The sequence below is a fragment of the Furipterus horrens genome, unplaced genomic scaffold, assembly GCF_987537825.1.
Source record: "Furipterus horrens unplaced genomic scaffold, mFurHor1.1.pri manual_scaffold_3, whole genome shotgun sequence".
In the NCBI taxonomy this organism is placed as follows: Eukaryota; Metazoa; Chordata; class Mammalia; order Chiroptera; family Furipteridae; genus Furipterus; species Furipterus horrens.
In genome coordinates, this window is record NW_028327173.1 from 203,236,312 (window position 1) to 203,256,920 (window position 20,609).

The window sequence follows — 20,609 nt, forward strand, 5'->3', positions numbered from 1 at the left end:
CCTCCCTCAACCAGGCCCCTCCGGACAGCCTTACCCTGGCAGCTTCGGTTGTCATCCAGCAGGATGTAGCCAGTGGGGCAGGAGCAGAAGTACGTGCCGGGCTGGTTCACACACTCGTGCTGGCAGAGGAACTCGGAGAAGCTGCACTCATCCATGTCTGGGGGTGACAAGTTACGCCTGCTGTTTATAATCACAGACTACTTGGAGACAGGAGCTTAGTGGCCATCTACTCTAACTTCCGCACCCTCCTGACACACATGACAGCTTTACTGCTGAGAAGTTGCCAGCTCACTTCTTAAATACTTCTGATGATGGGGAGCTCACTACCTATTGAGGCAGCACATTGATATTTCGGCAGCCCTAATTATTAGAAAATTACTTCCTACAGGGAGGTAAAACCTATCCCCACCGAGTTTCCTGCACCCTCTGCCTCTGGCTGTGCTACATTATCTAGTCACCGCTGATTCACTTTGCCCTGTTGGTGAAGCTACCCTGTGTCTGGAGATGAGATTTGTTTGCCTGCTGCAGTTTTCTGGGTACAGAGCTCTTCCCCAGGACCCAACAATCATTCACTGGCCCTGGTCTTCTGAAAGGACAACTTTACCAATCATCCCAAGTTGAAAAACAATATTACTCCTAAAATCACAACTAAAAGGGACATATCCAGAAAGCCACGGGGTATCTGTTATATTTGGGCTGGCCAAAAAGTTTGTTTAGTTTTTTCTATACAATGGCTCTAGTAGTGCTGAGTTGTTTTTAACTTCATTTGAAAGAATTTTGTTAGATTGTATTGTGACAGCTGTCATATAGGCATGCATTATTTTTTTTAATTATCGAAATCAGTGAATTTTTGTGCAGCCATTTTAGTATTGAAGACTGAAGAAAGTAACGCAACATTTTTTGGTGTATTACGCTTTATTATTTCAAGAAAGGTAAAAACACAACTGAAACACAATAAAAAGGTTTGAGCAGTGTATGGAGAAGGCGCTGTGACTGACTGAACGTGTCCAAAGTGGTTTGTGAAGTTTTTTGGTAGTATTGTCATTTTGGCCAAATAATTCTTTGCTCTGGGTCTGTCTTATGCAGTGGAAGATGTTTAGCAGAACCCCTGGCCTCTACCCACTAGAAGCCAATAGCGGGAGATAGCCGGCATACTCAAAATATCCAAATAAATAGTTATTGGTGAAAATAAAGTGTGTCTTTTATTTTACAGAAAAACTAAACAGACTTTTTGGCCAGCCCAGTATTAAAATTTTATTATGTCTAAAGCCCTCCTTGAGTGAGAAAACTCTAGAGTGGCGTGGGGTAGGGGGGCATACCATCCCTCGGTGGCCGGACTGCCCCAGAGTCTTTGGGACCTGGGAACCTGGCGCTGGGCCACAGTCTGGCTGGAGAGGTGGGGACAGGATGGGGAGCCTCTGTGGCAGTTGATGCAGAAGCAGGCGTCACAGGAAAGCCAACTCTTTATCACACTCAAGAGTTTGGCAACGAAGCCCCCATTTGAGCCTCATTCAATAAACATGCCAAAGAAAACATGTTTTCATTTCATTTTTTGTTTCCCGAAAACTTGCTTTCACTCGTTTCCTCATGTGACCTGTCCTCGGATGGCTCTCACAGCCCACTGATGGCTGGAATCACCCAGGGTGGGCGTCAGCAAAAGAGGAGACTTCTCCACCATCGGAGGACTCCGGGTGTTATGTGCCCGATGCCTCTCACATTCCAGAAGGAAAATCTCCTTCCAGGCTCTCCCTGGGATCTTCAGGAGATGGGTCATGAGCTGATTTGAAAGTTAAAGCAGGCGCAGTGCAATCTGCTTCTGCCCGCCCCTCCCGCTCCCCTGGGAGCCTTGCGGAGTCCCTGCGGGGGGGGGGTGGGGGGGCAGCCCGTCATAACCAAGAGGCTCCTCCCTCTTCACAGACTACTAGATTACATGCACACACGGCTCACGTCTGTAGCTCACGTTATATTTCTGTCGCCTGGCACTGCTATGGAGAATTCTTGCTTGGTGTTGGGGTAAGGCGGGTTCAAAGAGCTGAGATGGGTCAGTCCGTAGACCCGTGCGTCCCTTCAGTACAAGCAGTAGTAGACCCTGGCACTGCCTGAGACTCGCTGTGTACCAAGCGCTGAGTGAAACGCTTCACCTGCCTCATCGGATTGAATTCTCGCCTCAGCCCTCTGAAGGCGGTGCCATTATTAGGAGCCATGTGTTACAGAGAAGCAATTGAGGCTTACAGAGGTCCAGTAACTTGTTAATTCACAGGGAAAGTATTCCCTCACTTATCACGGGTATGACGCTCTAGGCCCCCCCACGATAGGTGACAATCCACGAAGTAGGAACCTTACTTTTATTTTAGTATTTATATATATATTAAGGCTTTATAAACCCTTCCCACACACTTATAAACCTTTCCCAGTACCTTATTAACCTTTCCCACTCCCTTATTAACCTTTCCCACCCTTTTATAAACACTACTTATGTTCTTAAACATATTCTACACTCTTAAATCTACGTAACTTTAGCAACATACGTATACAGTACTGCAAAATCCCACGATATAGCGAAAAATCCGCGATAAATAATTAAATATAATATTTTTAAAAATCCTGCGATACAGTGAGGCCGCGAAAAGTGAACTGTGATATAGAGAGGGACTGCTGTAATGAGTCACCAGTAAAGCTGAATTTGAGCCCAGACAGCCTCCACATCTTACAGTAATCAACACAATGCTGTAACATCTCTCTGAGCCAATCACTCTCGGGGCTTAAAATGGGTGAATTTTAAGGTTGGGGGGAAAGCCCTGAGCAGGGTCAGCTGCTGTGCAGAGATGGTAGCACCCACCCCCACCTCCCACTGGGCAAGAAGGGGCCCTAACAGGCATGCTCAGTTTATCATAGGGTCTGCAACCCGCAGACCCAAGAGCTGAAATATTGGGTTGGCCAAAAAGTTCATTTAGCTTTTTCCATACGATGGCTCTAGAGCGCTGAATTGTCTTTAACTTCATTCGAAACAATTTTGTTAGATTATACTGTGAGAGCTGTCATATCAGCGTGCATTTAAAAAAACCATCAAAGTTGGTGAATTTTTGTGCAGCCATTTTAAAATTGAAGACTGAAGAAAATAACACATTTGCAGCATATTATGCTTTATTATTTCAAGAAAGGTAAAAACGTAGCTGGAACATAAAAAAAGATCTGTGCAGTATCTAGAGAGGGTGCTGTGACCGATCGAAGGAGTCCAAAGTGGTTTGCAAAGTTTCTTGGTACTATTGACATTTTGGCCAAATAATTCTTTGCTGTGGGGCTGTCTTACGCATTGGAAGATGTTTAGCGGTAGCACCCCTGGCCTCTACCCACTAGAAGCCAATAGTGGGAGCCAGCCAACATACTCAAAATATCCAAATCAACAGTTATTGGTGAAAATAAAAACTGTGTCTTTTATAGAAAAAACTAAATGAACTTTTTGGCCAACCCAATATAATACAAGCCCAGTTTCTGGCAGGGAGCATACATGAGGCCATTTCCATTCATCCACATGAGACCCCACAGGGGTTTGGGGGATCAGCTCAGCTTCACAGATCCCTGAGGGACAAAGGGACACGGGCTGGGAAGGGTCTGGTGCCACACGGAGGCGCCACACTAGCTGTGATAACAGTGGAGGGAACCCTTCCTGGGGAAAATGACTAGCAGAGAAAGGGGCTGAGGTGGAAGGGACAGGAAATAAACTCTCTCATCGTCACGCTGCTATCCGAGGCCAGCCCTCATGTCCAGAGGTCAAGGTCACTGTAAGTCTGAGGAAAGAGGGCATCAGGATGAACATGAAGGGGTTGGCCATTTTAGGGAAAGTGAGTCAACTGAAAATCCTTGCCAAACACCCAAGGATGTAAACTGCTTGGAAAGCTAAAGGTGTCTTCCACTGACCCTTAGAGAAAGGAAATGAACCTGCAATGACACTTAGTTACACCAACTAACTTGATCTTGGCGACCACCCAAGTGTTCGTTTGTTTTTAATGAGTGAGAAAAATTGAGCCTGAGGAAGCGACCGGGCCAGGGAAAGAAGTAGAGCCAAAATTTGAACTCAGGCTCCAGAGCCTCTCCCTCGTACCGTCTGTGGGTGGTCAATAAACCCCTGGGGATGTGCAGGGAATTCTGGGGAAGCAAACGGTCCTCTCCTAACGCAAAACCTCCCACCCATTAGTTCCTTAGCCCGGATTCCCCAAGGAGTGTCATTGGGGAACTGAAATCCAGGAAGAAAGTGGCTTTTCATGCCTGAGGGTATTTTATTTCGGTTTCTGGGTCTGCCATTGAATGGGTGTAAGACTCTCTGTCAGTGCTTGCTCGCTGCTCCGGTCTGCCTGGCCCCCGGAGAGGGGCCCGTTTGTTTCGGAGAACTCTGTCCCTAGAACACTCCAGCCCTGAGTGGAGCTATCACACAGTCCCATTCACGACCTGGGTTAGTTCCTGTTACAATGAAACCCAGGACTAGGAAACGCTCCGCTCTGCGAGACAAAGGTTTCACCCCCTAGGGCACGGCCCACTTATTCTGAAAAATACAATGGAGCATTATTAATCTGGACTGTGCTCACACACAATGAACTGCTGGAAATGCCAAAAGTGGATGGGCCGGAGCTCAATTCAACATTTACTGAAAAAACAAAACAAAACAAAAAACAAACAAAAACACACACAAAAAAAATAGAGAATAAAGAAAGAAAAAAAGGGAGAACAAAAAATGTGTGAGAGAGAGCTATACATGCTCCGTGGAGGATGTTAATAAATATGAGTAAGAGGGTGGCCCTATTTTCAAGGAATTTACAAGAGTTTACAGGTTTCTTATTACATGAGCTAATAAGAAAATTATAACCAAATTCACAATCTAGCATGGGCAGAGAACCAGCTTCTTGGGCTTGGAAGGAATTTATAAAAGGCCATCCCATCTATGTTCTTACAACAAATTAAGACTTCATTCATTCACTATTCAATTTTTCATGCATTGATTTGAAAATTGCTCCTTGCCTGCTCACTACGTGCCGGGCCTGGAGCTGAGCACTGAGTATTTGTAAAGATTTTAGAAGTTCACCAAGTGTTTGCCCTTACATACATGACCTCACTCATTCCACACACACCACTTCCCACCCTACCCTACGAGATACGCTGTTACTCCTGGGTCACTGCTCTCTGTCAGCACCCTCTGTGCTGTCCCCAGGACTCGAGTCACTGTTGGGTGAGGACAGATAACTCAAACCAACATGCAGAATTGGGCGACTTCTTTCCTTCCTCACCCCCATCTCAGCCCCTAAAAGGTAGCTCCATTGGATTTTGCATTTGGGCTCAAATGACAAGGAAGGTAGGACTCCACTCCACCTTCCAAGAAGTGACTCATCTCTGTTTTGTGTGGTTGTGACCCCCCTGCACTGGAAAATGTCCCAAACGCGAGCTGTTTCTGGGAAATGAGAGGAAACACCTGTGAAGGAAGCCATTGGCCTCCACCCCCGCGCCTGAGTCCCCAGTACTGGGGGATATCTCCGATGCTAAATGAAACCCATTACCGCTGCAACGGACTCCGTCGTCCTCGAGTTCGTATCCTGGGTCACAGCGGCAGATGAAAGAGCCATAGGTGTTGACGCAGGTTTGCACGCAGGGGTTCTCAGAGGCACACTCGTTCACATCTGTGGGAAGCCAAGGTGCGTCAGTGACCGTTTCCACAACCAAACATCCGCTCTACCGAGGCAGAGAAAAAGGTACCCGCAGCAAAACCTGTGCCTGGGAGACCAGATCCCCAAGTACCAAGAATGTCCATCTAGGACCTATCAGATTGAGAGGTCAGCCCCCAAAAGTGTTCACTGAAGAATCAGGGGCTCCATCCATATGTCCCTCTGGAGGCACGAAGTGGGAGTGGTAGAAACAAGATGGATACACATCAATTACATACATGCACATGTACATATATACACCTCCTAGGAAGTCCACTCTCTGAAGTCCCCAACAGGAATTTCTAGACAGTATCTGCTCTTTCCCATCAGCTACTACATTCCATTCCCAGTGAACTCCCCCCGCCCCCCCACCATTGACTTTGATATTTAGCGTCATGCTGAAGCCCGGATTCCCAGTGCTCTGGTATTTAGAGATGGGGCCTTTCGGAAGCCATTAAGTTTAGGTGAGGCCCTAGCATGAGGACCTCCCGAGGGGATTAGTGCCCCCTTATAAAAAGAGACAGCAGACAAGTTGCCCTTGCTCTTTCTGCCATGTGAGGATTTAGAGAGGCCCTGGCCATCTGCCAGCCAGGAAGAGAGCCCTCGCAGGCGCCTGACCACGCTGGCCTCCCGATCTTGGACGTCCACCCTCCAGAACTGTGAGAAAATAAACTTCTGTTGTTTAAGCCCCCCGTTTATGGTACTTGTCATGGCAGCCGAGCTCAGACACTTGCGTGTAAGTGACATCACTGATGACAAGAGGATCTGCCATTCACTGGACCCTGACAACAGCCCTGTTCTACAGCCACTGCGCTGTGTTACAAGCTCAGCAGGCTAAGGAAAGGCCCACACAGGGGCATAAGGAAGTTGCTAGAAGGGATGGAATATTTGTTATCTGAGAGTGGTAATGCTTTCATAGGGGTATAGATATGTCAAAATTCATAATGTCTTGTACCTTGAACAGTGCAGTTCATAGTACATCAATTGTACATCAACAAGATGCTCACATTTGTTTTAAGGTTGACAGATGTACCCCAATATAGCAAGGGCACAGATGGAACGGGGACGCGAGTCAAGGGTCTTTCCGAAAAAGCCAAGATTCATTCTGCACAGCTCATGAGATGGGGGAGGAGGAAGGCGGGAGCCCACTTCTACGCTGGCCTAGGCTGACGGGCTGTAAGCACACTCTCTCCCATGCTCCTTACACCAACGACCAAAGTTCCAGCTGAGAATGTCTGTCCTCTTCAAAAGTCCCCGGAAATCTCTTAAGACTCTGAAGAGAGGTTTGAGTGGTTTCAGAGTTGAACGCCTTCCCAGGGAGCAGCTTGAGCTTTTTGGAAAGCAGAGGGCTAACCCCATGCGCACATACTTCCTGCTTCCTGGCACCCTTGGAGCAATTTGGAGAAAGAAAAATAATAGCTAGCCATGCGGGGAGGGCCCAGCGAGATACCGGCCTCGGCTGGTGCCCACAGGAGCTTGGAGGCTCTCAGCCTGGGAGGCCCGGAGAAGTCGTGGCGCCAGGCCGTGGAGCACAGGCTCAGGCAGGATGGCGCTGGTGAGTATCAGGGCTGGCATCCTCGGCTCCCGGCCAGACGCAGGCCACACGGACATGAGTGAGCTTGAGTCCCACCCTCTCCCAGCTCTCAGCTGTTCCTGCAGAGCAGCAGGCCCCGAGGATTCTGCCCCCGGGAACCGTGGCTGCCCTTCCCTGCCAGCCCTGGGATTCACACATGCCCAAACGCCCTTCTGAGTCCTGTGGGAGCAGACTGCACCCCACTGCCACTTGCCGGACAGGAAGGCTAAGGCCCTTGGTTCTGCTCCCAACTCTGTCACCACCTGGCGGAGTGACTCTGGCCAAATTGCTTAACCTTTTTGCAGAGCCACACACCCCTGCCCTGCCTACCTCCTGAGGCTATTGTTGGGACGTGGGGGAACGAACAGGGGTGACAATGCCTGGACGAGTGCAAAGCACACACTTCCTGACATGAGGTGTTAGAATTATAAAACCTCCATGGAGCTGGGAACATTCCGTGTCACCGGCGGGCCCCGCTGATGCAACATCCTAGTGGCCGAGTGCCCGAGTCGAGGCCTGGGTGCTGCATCCGCTGCTGGGGCTTGGCAGCCCCAGGTGTATTATCTGCTCCTTGTCACAGGCCCATCCCAGAGAGGCCTCAAGGACACATGGGACGCTTGGCTCTGCTGTTCTTGGCTGTTTCTCAGGAGGTGTCGGGTTCACTGAGCCAGCTTCTGGGGGAAAGCCTGGGCTGGCACGTCCAGCCCCCAGCCTTGGCATGGAGAAGCTTGCGTCTGCCCTAAGCTGTTTATCCCCGCAGCCAGGGGGCCAGGCGCCTGCCCCGACTCCAGTGACGGGGGGGCGGGGCTGCTCTATCAGCCCCCGCAGCCTCCCAGCCTGGTCTCCGCTCAGAAGAAAATGACCTCTCCTGGCGAGAGGAACACAGGCGAGACTTCTTGGAACAATCAGCAGAACCAGCTTTGGAGGAGAGACTTCCAAAGAATCCAGGATCAAACTCTTTAACACTGATGCCTTCCTGTTTACCCAATGATTTCGATACGATTAAACTAATGGAGACATAATATCCTCCAACGAGCTGGCCAGGAGCCTGCCAGCCAGACCTCAGATGGTGTGACAAGGAATTGGGCCCTGCAAGGCCTGGTGGCAGGCTCCAGACAAAGACCTCATTCTGAGCCCCCAGCACTGCCCCCACCCTGGACGGCGCAGCTGCCAGGGACTGGAGGGGCCAGGGGCTGGGGGTGGGAGCTGGCAGCCAGGCGGGACTTTCACTAATTCCTTGAGTCTTAAGTCCCCCATTCATTTCCTGAGCAGAAGGAACCTGCAGAGAGAAACTACAATAGGCATGTAGCTTGTTTGTCTTGCTTATCAATGTTTGAGGAGATCATGTGAAAACCAGAAAATGCCTTTGTTCCATTCTGGTTTTGTGGGGAATGCCGAGGAGCAGGGAAGTCACCGCCACCACCAGCCTCTCTGCTAAGGCAGCAAGCCCTCCTGGCCCAGGCTGAAGGGAAAGTTCTGTAGTGAGAGGCGTCAAAGGAGCCCCCAAAACCCCTGCACAGAGTGTACATGTTTATTTGTGATTCACCAAGGGTCAGGAGTTCTTTCTGACCACCCTACTTTGGCCCCAGAAATTGAACTTAGACTCCAGGATATGCGAGAAAACTTCTAATTAGCCAGGAAAGCCGGCAGGACTCCCGGGGAGCAGACAGAGAGAAGCTAATCTATGAACCCGTAAGCTCCCAGCTGATGGATGTCTGTGGTTCTCATCTCAGCAACACCCAGGGTACTTTTTGACATGTTTCATATAACCTCCATTTTCAGGTTTCCGGTTTCTGTAAGCAAAGGGGATGAGCAGGCAGAGACAATGAGCAGAAAGCGCTTAACCAACAGCGCTTCCCACCAACACCAGCTGTCAGACTGAAGAAGACAGCATCTAGTGTTTCACAGTGTGTTCAAGTTATCGTTCATGTCACATACCTTGGCAAGACCTTCCATCTTCATTGAGGGTAAAACCAGGGTTGCATGTACAGGAATAGGATCCAGGAACATTCGCACACAGCTGTTGGCAATAGCCATAGCGACATTCATCAATGTCTGGAAACAAGACACGTACCCAAGGTGAGACATTTCTTCTCAATCGCCGATGCCACCCCCGGGAGCATTATTGCCCATCTCGTCTGGAGCGAGATCATGAACGGAAGCCACGGGAGACCAATGTGAAGACAGTACCTACTAAGTGTCAGAGAGTGTGACACCCTCTGGATTCCAAAACTCAGCCTCCCTACAATCCTCCTTGACCCATCTCAGTCCCGTGAATACCCGAAGCCATCCTGGAAGTTGTAGAAGAAATTCCTGCTTGGAGTGGGCAAGATGGCCTCCAAGACTTTTATCACATTAAGAGTCGACTCTAAGATTCTACATAAATGTTTCATTGCCTTGGGAAGGGACACCTTAGCTCAAAGTGCGAGAGGAATCTGTAGTCTCACTCCAAGAGGCTCCTCGCCAGCTCCATCAACAATGAATGCATCCGGGTGTCGGGAACAAGAGTAAGCGTAGGTGAGGATGAGCTGATAGCGCTATGGTCTAGAGACCCATGAATCCAGTCACACAAGGACTCCGGAGCTCACCTGGGATCTCCTCCTCGCACCAGAGCAGACATAACGCTCTGGATAAACACACCTCCAAGCCATGGCTGGTCTTTGCTGAGCAAGCAGCTCTGTGAATGAATGGACCCTTTTAGCACAGCGGGCAATAGGACCTCCCTGCTGCCAGGTACCAGTCAATGGGGAGCCTGATGTCCTCGGGGAAAGTACTTCCCAACCCCCCAAGTTGATGCGCTAATGGGGCTGCAGAATTCACTGCTATAGGATAAGATGTCTTGAATGAAGCCTACAGGTGGAGACAGAGTCCTCACGCATACAAGCACCTGCTGCGACCAACTCACCTGACTGGAGCCTAACTGGTTCTTATCGCATCCCCACCTGCCTCTCCACTGACCACATTCCTTCCCTCCGTGGCACCTAGTTCCTCCACCCAGGGCTCTGGACGCCAGTTCAGAACCTTCGTCTCTGTGCCTAGTTCCTTCCACCTGCTGCCAGAAAGGACCCCACCGCCACCTTACCCATTGTTTAATCTTCTTCAGAGGCTGTGCTCCGCCCTTGGGATTCAGTTTCATCTCTGAATCCTAGGGACTTCTAACCCAGCCCACCCCACTGCCCCCAGAGTGCTTCGCAGCTCCTGCTTGGAAAGCACGTTGGCCTGTGCAGTTGTGGCGGACTCCTTCCCAGGGCAGTTGCACACAGCACCAAGGACAGAGAGGCAGCAGGGAAAAGAGGGGACGTCCTGGGGTACCCTGGAGGAAAAGCAGCCCCCAGCCCCTCGTTTTTCTCCAAAAGCAATGCCTCCAAAGGTGCACGGAGGTGGGGTGGGGTGGATAGCTACAGAACCTGGGTTTTAAAAGAGAAAGGCAAGTTTGGCCAGAGGATTGCACGAGTTCAGGTACAATTAGTAATGGTCTTCATGTGTCAGCAGGCTGTGGGTGTGGCACCACGTTAGGTCTCCAGGAGCATCCCTGCCAGGGCTTCCCACTCTGTGGGCGGAACCCACCCCCACCCCCCCACCGCCGCCACTCCCCCACCCCCGCCACCTCAAGTAGAGGAATGCCCTGGGGGCTGGCCCCCTTCAGATCAGGAGAGGTTGCCTCTGGATAACCCATCAAGCCTGTGCGTCCCTGTCCCCTGAGCTTCTCTTGCGCCCCCTTGTGGCGGAAAAAATTTGGATTGAGAAACGAGAGATTTTAGACCCAATTCGCCTTGTTCAAAATGTCTTTCCTCTTTGCTTCTCAGTTTCCAACTCTATAAAAGGTGAACGACATAATATCTAACGTGCCTTCCAGCTCTGAAATTCTACATATTGAGTTCCCGTACAAATAACTCGCTCACAATGATCTGCTTATGTTCAAAGCAGCGGCATCACATTTTCCGTAATAGCTGAGGTTGGTTGAAATGCCCACGTGCAGCCAGCCCGTCGGGGCATGCCTGGAAAGGAGACCCGAGCCAAGTCTCCGCGGGCTTATCAGACCCCCAGGCGGCTCTGTCACGGCCCTGGGGCTGGCCTAAATTCAGTCTCAATCAAGAGAGACTTGGAAAAATGAACCTCCTTCTTTCTGTTCCCCTGATGTTGTTGGGATTTGCTTCTCCGCTCCTTTAGGACTGCCTTTCAGGCAACAGAACAGTGTCTTAGAGAATTTAAGCTGGCAGGGCTTCTCCAAGAAAACAGTATAGAAATCGTACCCTAGAAAAAGAAATGGAACTGACAGCTCGGGATTGCTATGAATTCATTCACTTGGCTAGGCCAAAAACTAGAGGGAGAGAGAGGAAAATAACCCTTCAGTAAAAATAAACAGAGAGATCATATAGCAGATGCCAACTGCAAGAAACAAAACTCTCAACTGGCGATGACTGAGTCTTTCACAGCAAAAAGAAAGACCAGCTGGTAGGGTGGGCGTGACGGTGGCCCCGGTGGGTATTGGGAGGAGGCGCTGTGGGCTCAGAATCTATGGATCCACATTGGAAACTTTTCTGTGACTAGGCAAAGGGCTCTCTTCTCTTAGTATTATTTCTAACTAGGACAGAATGACCCTCCCCTTTCTCACTTCCTGCCTTGGACATAAACTATCAGAAGGAAGGAAGATGGTGTAGGTAAAATCACATGGGAGCCTTAAAAATGCACTCAAATATTCTGATGACCCTGGCTGGTGGCTCAGTTGGTGGGAGCATCATCCCATTTCCAAAGGGTCGCGGGTCTGATTCCTGATCAGGGCACATGCCAAAGTTGTGGGTTCATTGCTGGCCCGGGCGCGGGTGTGTACAGCCCCCAGTCCAGATGTCTATGACCCCGGTCCTGGCGCAGATCCCGGGTCTGGGTACATACGAAGGCAACCAATCAATGCTTCTCTCATCGATGTTCCTCTCTCTTCCTCTCTCTCGCCCCCTCTCTCTCTCTCTAAAAAAAGCAATTTTAAAAAATGTCCTCTAGTGGGGGTAAAAAAAATTCTGATGATGACATGATGGTGAGGACTGATTTTAAAGGGCAGTGATACATGTACGCTCAGCAGCCTTGTAGCTGCTCCACCCCCCGCAAAGAAAAGCCCACTGCCCGTAGGACACCCAGCTATGCCCACCTTTCACAATCTCCCTGGCAACCGTTAACCTCCAAGAGTCCCTGTGAGCCCCAGAGAGCTATTACCTAGGCACTGGCCTTCCAGAAGCCAGTAGCCGTCAGTGCAGGAGCAGGTATATCCTCCTTCGGTGTTGATGCAAATCTGAGTGGGATTACATTGGTGGGAATCCGTTGCACACTCGTCCACATCTGTAACAAGACATATTTCAAAGAATGTCACCTACATCAGCTTAGAGCCAGCAGAGGTGGCAGCTGCTTGCTTGTCTGCTGGGAAGTAGGCAGTTGATCGTGTCCCTGGGTGATAGCCAAGAAGAGGGAGCACTTCCCTGAGGGGCGCCACTAGGAGACACTGGCCTCTTTTGAGGGGGAAGAGCTAGTCTGCTCCCCAGAAATCCACAAGGAGAAATGGCCAAGAAGAGATGATACATCCATGCTCTCTTTTCTGCCGTCCTATCACAGCACTGTCTGAAAGCAATTCACCTTGATAATAACCATTACCTGATTTAGAAATGCGTATTGTTTAGGCTTGCCCATTCCCGGGTTAAATAGGGGTCTTCTGTGTACCTACTGTGTACCCAGAGCTATGGTCCCTCTAAGAACTTCACAGAAGAGAAAGAAATGACCCCTGCCAAAGGAAGCTTGTAATCGGATCCCGGGAGGGGATCCATCAACAAAAATTTTTCGGTCCCGGGTTTCCTGCCCCTTCGGGAAGCTTCACGGCGCCCTCCAGTGTTCCTTCCCCTCCTGCAGCTGATCTCTGGGGCCCTCTGCTAACGTGGGGTTTTTCTACACAGCCACGTGCCCATCGTCCTCTCTCTGGCGGTGAGGTAGGCCGCTGAGTCCAAGTCGGTCCCATCTTAAGTGAGGGCTTCAAATAGTGAAGACCAAGCTGAAGTCATAGTCACAGTTGTCAAGACGTCTCGTATACACATTCAGCACTCCGAACTGTTTCAGCTAAAACAAATCCTTCTTCCCTGTCTCCCCACAGGAGAGCACTCAGAATCCTTCAATGCGACCTCCCGATACCACACTCCCACAACGCCCTGAAGCCCTGGATCCGCCTAGCCTGACGCCCACATCTGTCCCGTCGTCCATCTGCCTCACCTGTCTGAGCCTTTTGCTCGCTCATCACTGCAGCGAGGGTTGGCTCAGCTGCCCCTCCCTCCCCGCCTCCCCCAAACGCACCCCTGCACAGGAGGAAATAACATTAAAAGCTGCGATTCACGGAGTCTGTGGAGTGTGCCCGAGCCCTCGCCGGGGTTCCCGTAGTGATTCTCACCAGCACCCTGTGCGGTGGGCTCAGGACCCCCACCTCGCAGGTGGGAAAGCTGCCTGCCTGACTGCACACCTACTCTGTGCAGGAACGACAGCGGTCGTAACGCCTGGGACCAAGCCAGTTCCAGAGAGGAGCTGGCAGACCTGGCAGAGGAGACAGGAGGGAGGTTCTGGTGCCTTTCCCTGGTCCTCCTGGAAAACTGTCTGCCTCTTGACATTGCATATGGCAACGTGGTGGAGGTGGGGGGTGGGGGGCACCTATGGCCCTGATGTGTACGGTCCCTGAGAACAAGGGTCTTTTGTAACAGAGGCCTTTTCGGCTGTGCGCTCAGGAAGCGAGTGTAACTGACTCAGCAAAACCCTCGGCCAGGCGAGCAACCATCTCCTGGGCTCAGGTGACACCAGTACACTCCACCACCCCCCAGCGACAAGTCAAACACCAACAAACCTGATCAGTTCCCACCCCCCAAATAACCGTGTGTCTGGGCCCCACGCGGAGCCAGCCTTCATCCCCTAAACATGGACAGACTCCAAGGACCTGGTTCCAAGGTGGCGGCAGCCTCCACTGCACCCCGACACGTTGACTATGTTCAGCCTCAGTGGCAAAGCCCCAGCCCTGGGCTCAGCTGCCAGAGCTCCTGCCTCTGCGCTCGGCCTCCCTTCCATCCCCAGCTCTGCCCAACCAGCAGAGCCTCCCAGGGGAACCATGAACAAGGCTTGGCCAGCAGCCACGCCTGCTCAAATCCATGTCGCAGCCTAGGATAATAAATAACGCCACTATCGGCCGGAGCATATTTACATTTTTCCGGAAGGGAGTGATGGATGGCAATGGTACCCTGGGAACAACATTGCCTTAGGAATTTGTGCTCTTTTTCCTGCCTTGAGGGGAATGAAGGGCGAGGGAGACCCAAGGCGAGAAGAGCCATTAGAGAGCCTTGGTGACAGCAAGTTCCCAAGGCTCTGTCCGGGTACCGTACACATGCACAGTGCCCGCAGGGCCGCACACAGAAGTCCAAACACTTCCGAGCAGTGAGACTGGGCTCAGCAGGGCAGGCGGGGCCTAAGTGTGCGCATGCAAAACAGTCGTTCCTAGACACAAAATCTTTAAAGTTCATTTTCTTAAAAGCCCCACCGCTTTTACTGAGTTAAGGAATTAGCTCAGTTATACTGCATTTCTATTGCTGTACATTAAAAAAAAACCTAAATCTGTAACTTTTCCTATGATTGAATGGATTGTCAATATAAATGTATTTGGAGAACTTAAGTCACCGGAGGTTTGGGAGGTGCCCTATCTCTGTATCCTCAGAACGCACCTGGTCTAATGCCGTGGCCACAGTAGACGCTCAGTAACTACGTGGTGAGTGAAGGAATGAACACATGAATAGCAAACATTAATGCCCTTACACCCCAGGAAAGTTATTCTAAGCCAACCTGCTAACAGTGCTGTTCTGGTGGGTGGACTTTAAAAACAACCCACCCCACAGAAAGCCACGACCGGCTGACATACCAGGCAGAGCTGACACCGAACCTGCTCACGGCAAGGGCACCCCCCGGGGTGAGGAGACCCAGCACACATTCCAGCTCCCAGCTGAATCACTTACATGAAATACATTTGACTTAAATAACAGAAGGAAAAAGGCATCGAATCGCTCCAAGGACATTCTTTGGCTAAGTGTCCTCTTCTGCATCAGTGGAAAAGTACAAGGTATGGCAACCTGAGCAAGTGTCATTGTCCTCAGACGCAAACCGTGCCTGTAACTTCCTTTCCCATTGTGTGATAGTCAGGAAGAGTCTCCTAAGAGACAGGAATGCCATGTTCATTCAGTCATGTCGTCTCTCACTCTCTCTCTGATTCATTCTTCATGCCCTACTGCGGCTGTGTGTGTGTGTGTGTGCGTGCGTGCGTGTGTGTGCCCTCCCACACCGCCAGGTCATTTGGGAGAGCTGGCCTCGAGCACAGTCCCTCCGTCTGCACTGGTCCCCAAAGCGGACCTTACTGACAGCCCCTCCACCAGCTCCCTGCCCCCCACGCCCTGAGAGCTGCAGCCAGGGAGGATGGAAGCAGGGAAGCCATGGCTCCTCTCTCCCCAGGTGGGGTAATGCCCGCCACTGTCCCAGCGACCAGCACCCTGGCAACCGGAGGACAGGGCTCGGCTAGCCCAGCACTGTGCCTGCCCGGGCACGAAGCATCCTGCAGGCCCACCAGCCTAGTCCAAGCTGCCACCTCCCCCATCCCCGCAGATGTCCCTTCAGGGAAAATGCTCACAATCTAACAACTACTGACTCAGGAAAGTCAGCCAGACCGATCAACTGCGCCCTCTAGGCCGCAGGTAGGGACCACAGACTTCATGTGCTGACAGCACTATGTTCGACTATAAATAGTGTGTAGATCTATGCCAGCTATTTCTTATATTTGAATGTACATATTACATATATACGTGAATTTATATTTCCTCGTTTAGTCCTATAATTTAAAGGGAAAATACTAAAACTGCTTTCCTAACACAAGTTCTAATTGAAATAAAGCATCCTTCAAAAACTGGAAAACAAAATGCAACAATGCAAAATCGAATGGTTCCCCCATGCCCAAAGGGAGAACACCCTCCCAGCACCAAAGCATAAGAGGAGAAAAGAGGAAGGGCTGAGCCTTCCCGGAAAGGGCTAGTGGGGAAAACATTAAAATTAAAGAAAAAGAATTTCGGGGTTGCACAGAGCTGGGTGCACAGCCAGGCTCCTGCACCTCATCACCGACTAGTACTGAACAAGTTCATTACCCTTGTGGGTCCTCGGGGGTTGTGCAAAATAAAGCTGGGGCAGCCTGCCTCACTGGCCGCATGGGGAGCTCATAAAAGGACGTGCCCACAGGTCCCTTCACCACCACCTGGCACATGGTAGGTGCCTAGGACCTTTTGTCCCCTCCCTGGTGTGGTGCTGCCTCTAGCCTCTGGGAAAGACGGGGCAGCTTGGTTTCTGCCTCCTGCAGGCTCTGTTCTGGAATTCGCCACAGACACCAAGGTGACAGCCTGGGGCTGGAAGGCATGGTTCGTTCTGTGGTTCGACCAGAGCCAGAGCCCCAGACACGTGCCAGCGGACTGGGACAAGCAGCGCACAGAGGCAGGAAGAGGTCCTTCGTGGGGCCTGAGTCTCCCTCCCGCACTTTGGCATCTCTGGGAGATGTCCAAAAGCCTAATCGTGTGTGTGTCCCCCTAGATTCCACAACCAGACCGGCTCAGCCTTGGCACCATCCGGCGCTCTCTCTCTTCCTGTGTCCTCTCTTTCCCAGGACTGCGAAGAGCAAAGGGCTGACTCTGGGAGCCTCTGCCCGCAACCTTGGCGGCACAGGGTCTCTGCTCTTATGTGAGAACAGCCATCGGCCAAAAGGAGGCTTTCTCACTGGGTGACGCTGTCCCCAAGTATTTAGATGATGACACCTTTCCAAAGGCCTCAACTAGCCCTTTTTTGGACATGGCAAAAACCATTTCCTTGGTAGTAAATTTTTACCCAGTGAAACAACATGTTTTCCCAGCCCGTTTTGGTTCCTTCCTCGCTCAAGCTAATGGGTCTTGATAAGAAAGAAGAAAATAACAATGGCACATTCCTGCGTCTCCGACCGAAGCCAGTTTCAGGCCTGCTGCTGAGCTGGGCCACTGCCATTTTTCAGTAAGACAAGCCCAGCCAAGGCTGGAAGCTCCACAGGGCCTACTTCCCAAACACCTGCTTAATTAAAGATCTCAGCGTTTGAGAACTCGCTTGCTGAATTCCCAAGACATCTGCTCTCCATGTGTGTGTGGGTCCTGGGCAATCATTAGGAACCAGACCTTTCTGTGTTTACAGCACTTTTTCTAATGCTTGATATTAAGCGTAAGATACAAAGCTTGCTCGTTTTGTTATCTCCATTTAGGCAACAAATATGTGGTCCCTTTCCCAAGCAACAAAAAAAATCCCTTCCTCTTAGAAGAAATCAGCTGGGCTGCAGGTTCCAACCTCTCCGTGAATTCTGTTTTTCTGCCCATAAAGTGAGCGCTTGGAGGAGAGAGTCTGCAAGGCCCCTTCTAGCTCGAACCTTCTAGAGAAATAAACGCCACAACTAAAGGGGATCACACTGCTTGGTTCTTGAGTAACGAGTTTCATTCTGAGCGCTGGGTAAACATCAGCTGCCTGCAGTGGCTTTCAAACCAGGCAGTGAGGTGGCCAAGCCATGCAGCTTTGCCAGGACGGTCACAGAGTGGCGGTGGATGTGGCAAGAGGCGGATGACAGATCTATTCCTTCCTGAGCATCAGGCATCAAGATGTCCCAAGAGTACGAGAACAGGCTGTTCGTTGGTCATAATTGGGACTCTAAAGCAAGCAGGCAGACCACCCCTCTGTGAGGGAATATTCACGAGCAGAGTCTGTAAAGGCGACAGCTCTGGCATCCTGTCATCTCCCTGTAGGTTCCTCCTTCTGCTCCCCCCTCCCCCCGGAGCCGGTTCCTCCCCCACAGCCTGACTTCCAGAGTCCCTCATTCTCACGTCCTGGTCTATGATGTCCTTGTCCCCATCCCACCCGCCTCTCCGGTGCTGTCTCAGAGATGGGCGTCGTGGCATTTCAGTGTCCCGGGCTAGAAACCTCAGTCACCCTCAAATCCCCGCCCCCCACCACCACCGCCACTCCCTACACTCACGCAGTTCTTCTGAAACCTTCCAAATCCCCCTCTTTCTTCACATCACTGACTTTCCTCTAAAGGAGTGTAATAACTTCGTTAGTAATCCGCTGGCCCCCGGGGTCTCCCCCTGGAAGTACAATAAACACAGCTTCCAGAACCATCCAAGACACAGAAAAGATCATGTGGCTCTACTACTCAAAAGTGTGTCTCGTCCTCAGAGAACTCAGAGCTCTCTCTCATGCCCCGGCAACGCAGAGCGTCAAGGCTGCTTGGCCACACGCAGCCCAAGTGCGTCTCGTTGCAGGACACCGTCTGCTGTGGGCGGCTCCGTCTACTCCACTAAACCATGAGCTTCCTGAAAGCAGGACATGGGTCTCATTCACACTTGCATCCTAAGCAACTCACAGTGCCTGGCATGATAGAGAAGAGAAGGGAACAACGGGCAACGTAGGTACTTTGCTCTTGGGCTTTTCTAAAGGCCGGACAGGAAGGGGGATAGGCTTTGGGCATCAGAGGAAGCAGCCGGCCCCCCACCTCTTTTGCGGCCCATAGCTCACTCCTGTGGAATGAAGGCTCTATTGGCTTACAGCTCAGGACCAACGGAGCCTCAGGCTCCAGTTTGTAGTGTCTGGGGCCTTACTCCCAGCCCAGTCTTGGCCTGACTTGAGTGTGCTCACCCCTGGAGGCCTGGCTGTGCCTGGCCTGGTGGAGGTAGGTGTTCCCTCCTTCTTCCCTGAGAACTGGACAGTGCAGACAAAGAAGTTTATTCCCAACAATCAGAGGAGGGAAGAACATCAGAGGAGGGAAAAGGAACACCGTCTGCCTGGCCTGAGAATGGGCATCCGCAGGACCTCTAAGGGCACGAGCAAGAAGCCCGATCCACACTTCAGGTCTGGGACCCACTCTGCCGCCTGGCGCCGGCGGTGAGAATGCCCAGGTGTGCAAACGCACCGCACAGAATCCGTCGGCCCATCGTGAGCAGCAAACGCTTCCTGGCGGTCACCCATGGGGCGTGACACTGACATGTGTGGGTGTTCTCATCCCCAGGCCTGCGATCGATCAGAAAGCCCCGCCACCACTTCTGACTCCATTGCCAACTAACCAGGGTCACCTGGTGAATGACCCTGACTTTCAGCACCTGCTTCCTTGGTGCTGAATGAGGCTCCCAGGGCTCGCAGGCCAGTGGGGAAGACAGTTGTGGACCACAATGAGTGTGTGGCAGGCATTGCTGAGGGCGCTGAGGACACAGCCTGTCCCACATCTGGCAGGTGTGGGCACGTCCAGACATTGGACAATGATGTAGGACAACAGTCCCTTCACATGTACCCATTGCTGGACCCCAAAGCCTCCTAGGAAAAGGGAGGAAAGTGACAGGTGGGTGGCTCTTTCGACATCACAGGTGACAAGAACTGGGCCAGCCGGTGAAGAACAACAGGAATGTTTCATCTGGAGACCCACCCGCCGTGCTGGTCTCCTCCCCTCCCCCCACCCACCTGGCACAGCCCAGCGCTCCCTGCTCCCATCTCCGGCAGACAGCCCCAGCACACCAGAGGGTAACTTCTGAGGCTGCCGCTCAGGAGGAGGGGAAGCCTCAGGAGAGAGCAAGAAGAGATGAAAAATGGGGGCCGTGGGGGTGGGGAGATGATGCTGGAGAGAGAGAGAGTTCTGGGGATCCTGCCTCCTGCCTGCGGGGGAAGCCAGGGCCCCACCCAAAGAGCATGGTGCTGAAACGGCCGCACCCTGCTCCACACCGTGCTTTGGACCCACTCAGGGTTGGATGAGATCACTTGAACCTAAAATAAACATTTGAACTGCCCTTTTCCATCCACGTCCCTGCGGTCACTAGCAGACTCCTGGACTTCTTCGGTGTGGAAGGCAAAGAGGGGAAGGAGCTCCTGTGAGGCCAAACAGCTAACAAACCTGCCAGACCACCCTAGCTCCCCCACCCCACCCCACCCCACCCCACGGCGCCCCGCGCCCGAGTCCCACTGTCGGTAACACAGCCATGCAGGATTCACGGATGCCGCACACACTCACACGCACCGACATCGCTGCAGCTACTAGGGATTCAAGGACAAATGACGTGAGCCATGTCCATTTACAGTCTAGCAGGGAACAGATAAGGGACCAGATCACCCCAATGTTGCGTGGTGCATGCCACACTGCAGAGAAGAATGTGGATCCCTCCAGGAGGAACAGGCTTCCTGGAATAGAAGATATTTGGGTAAGTCTAGAAGGATGACGTGGCAGAAGCTGCCACAATTGGAGACTGTCCTCTAACATC

The 20,609-nt window shown here is 51.6% G+C and overlaps 1 protein-coding gene across 1 annotated transcript in view; it reads right to left on the reverse strand.

Annotated features, from left to right (window-relative positions):
* The window catches only part of FBLN5 (fibulin 5), a 71,915-nt gene that overhangs the window by 14,552 nt on the left and 36,754 nt on the right, over positions 1-20,609 (reverse strand). Inside the window, exons 5-8 of the mRNA XM_090272121.1 lie at positions 12,472-12,594; positions 9,202-9,318; positions 5,547-5,666; positions 35-157 (exon numbers count right to left, since the gene is read on the reverse strand). Of these exons, the coding sequence (XP_090128247.1) occupies positions 35-157; positions 5,547-5,666; positions 9,202-9,318; positions 12,472-12,594 (483 nt within the window). The remainder of the gene's footprint in view (positions 1-34; positions 158-5,546; positions 5,667-9,201; positions 9,319-12,471; positions 12,595-20,609) is intronic.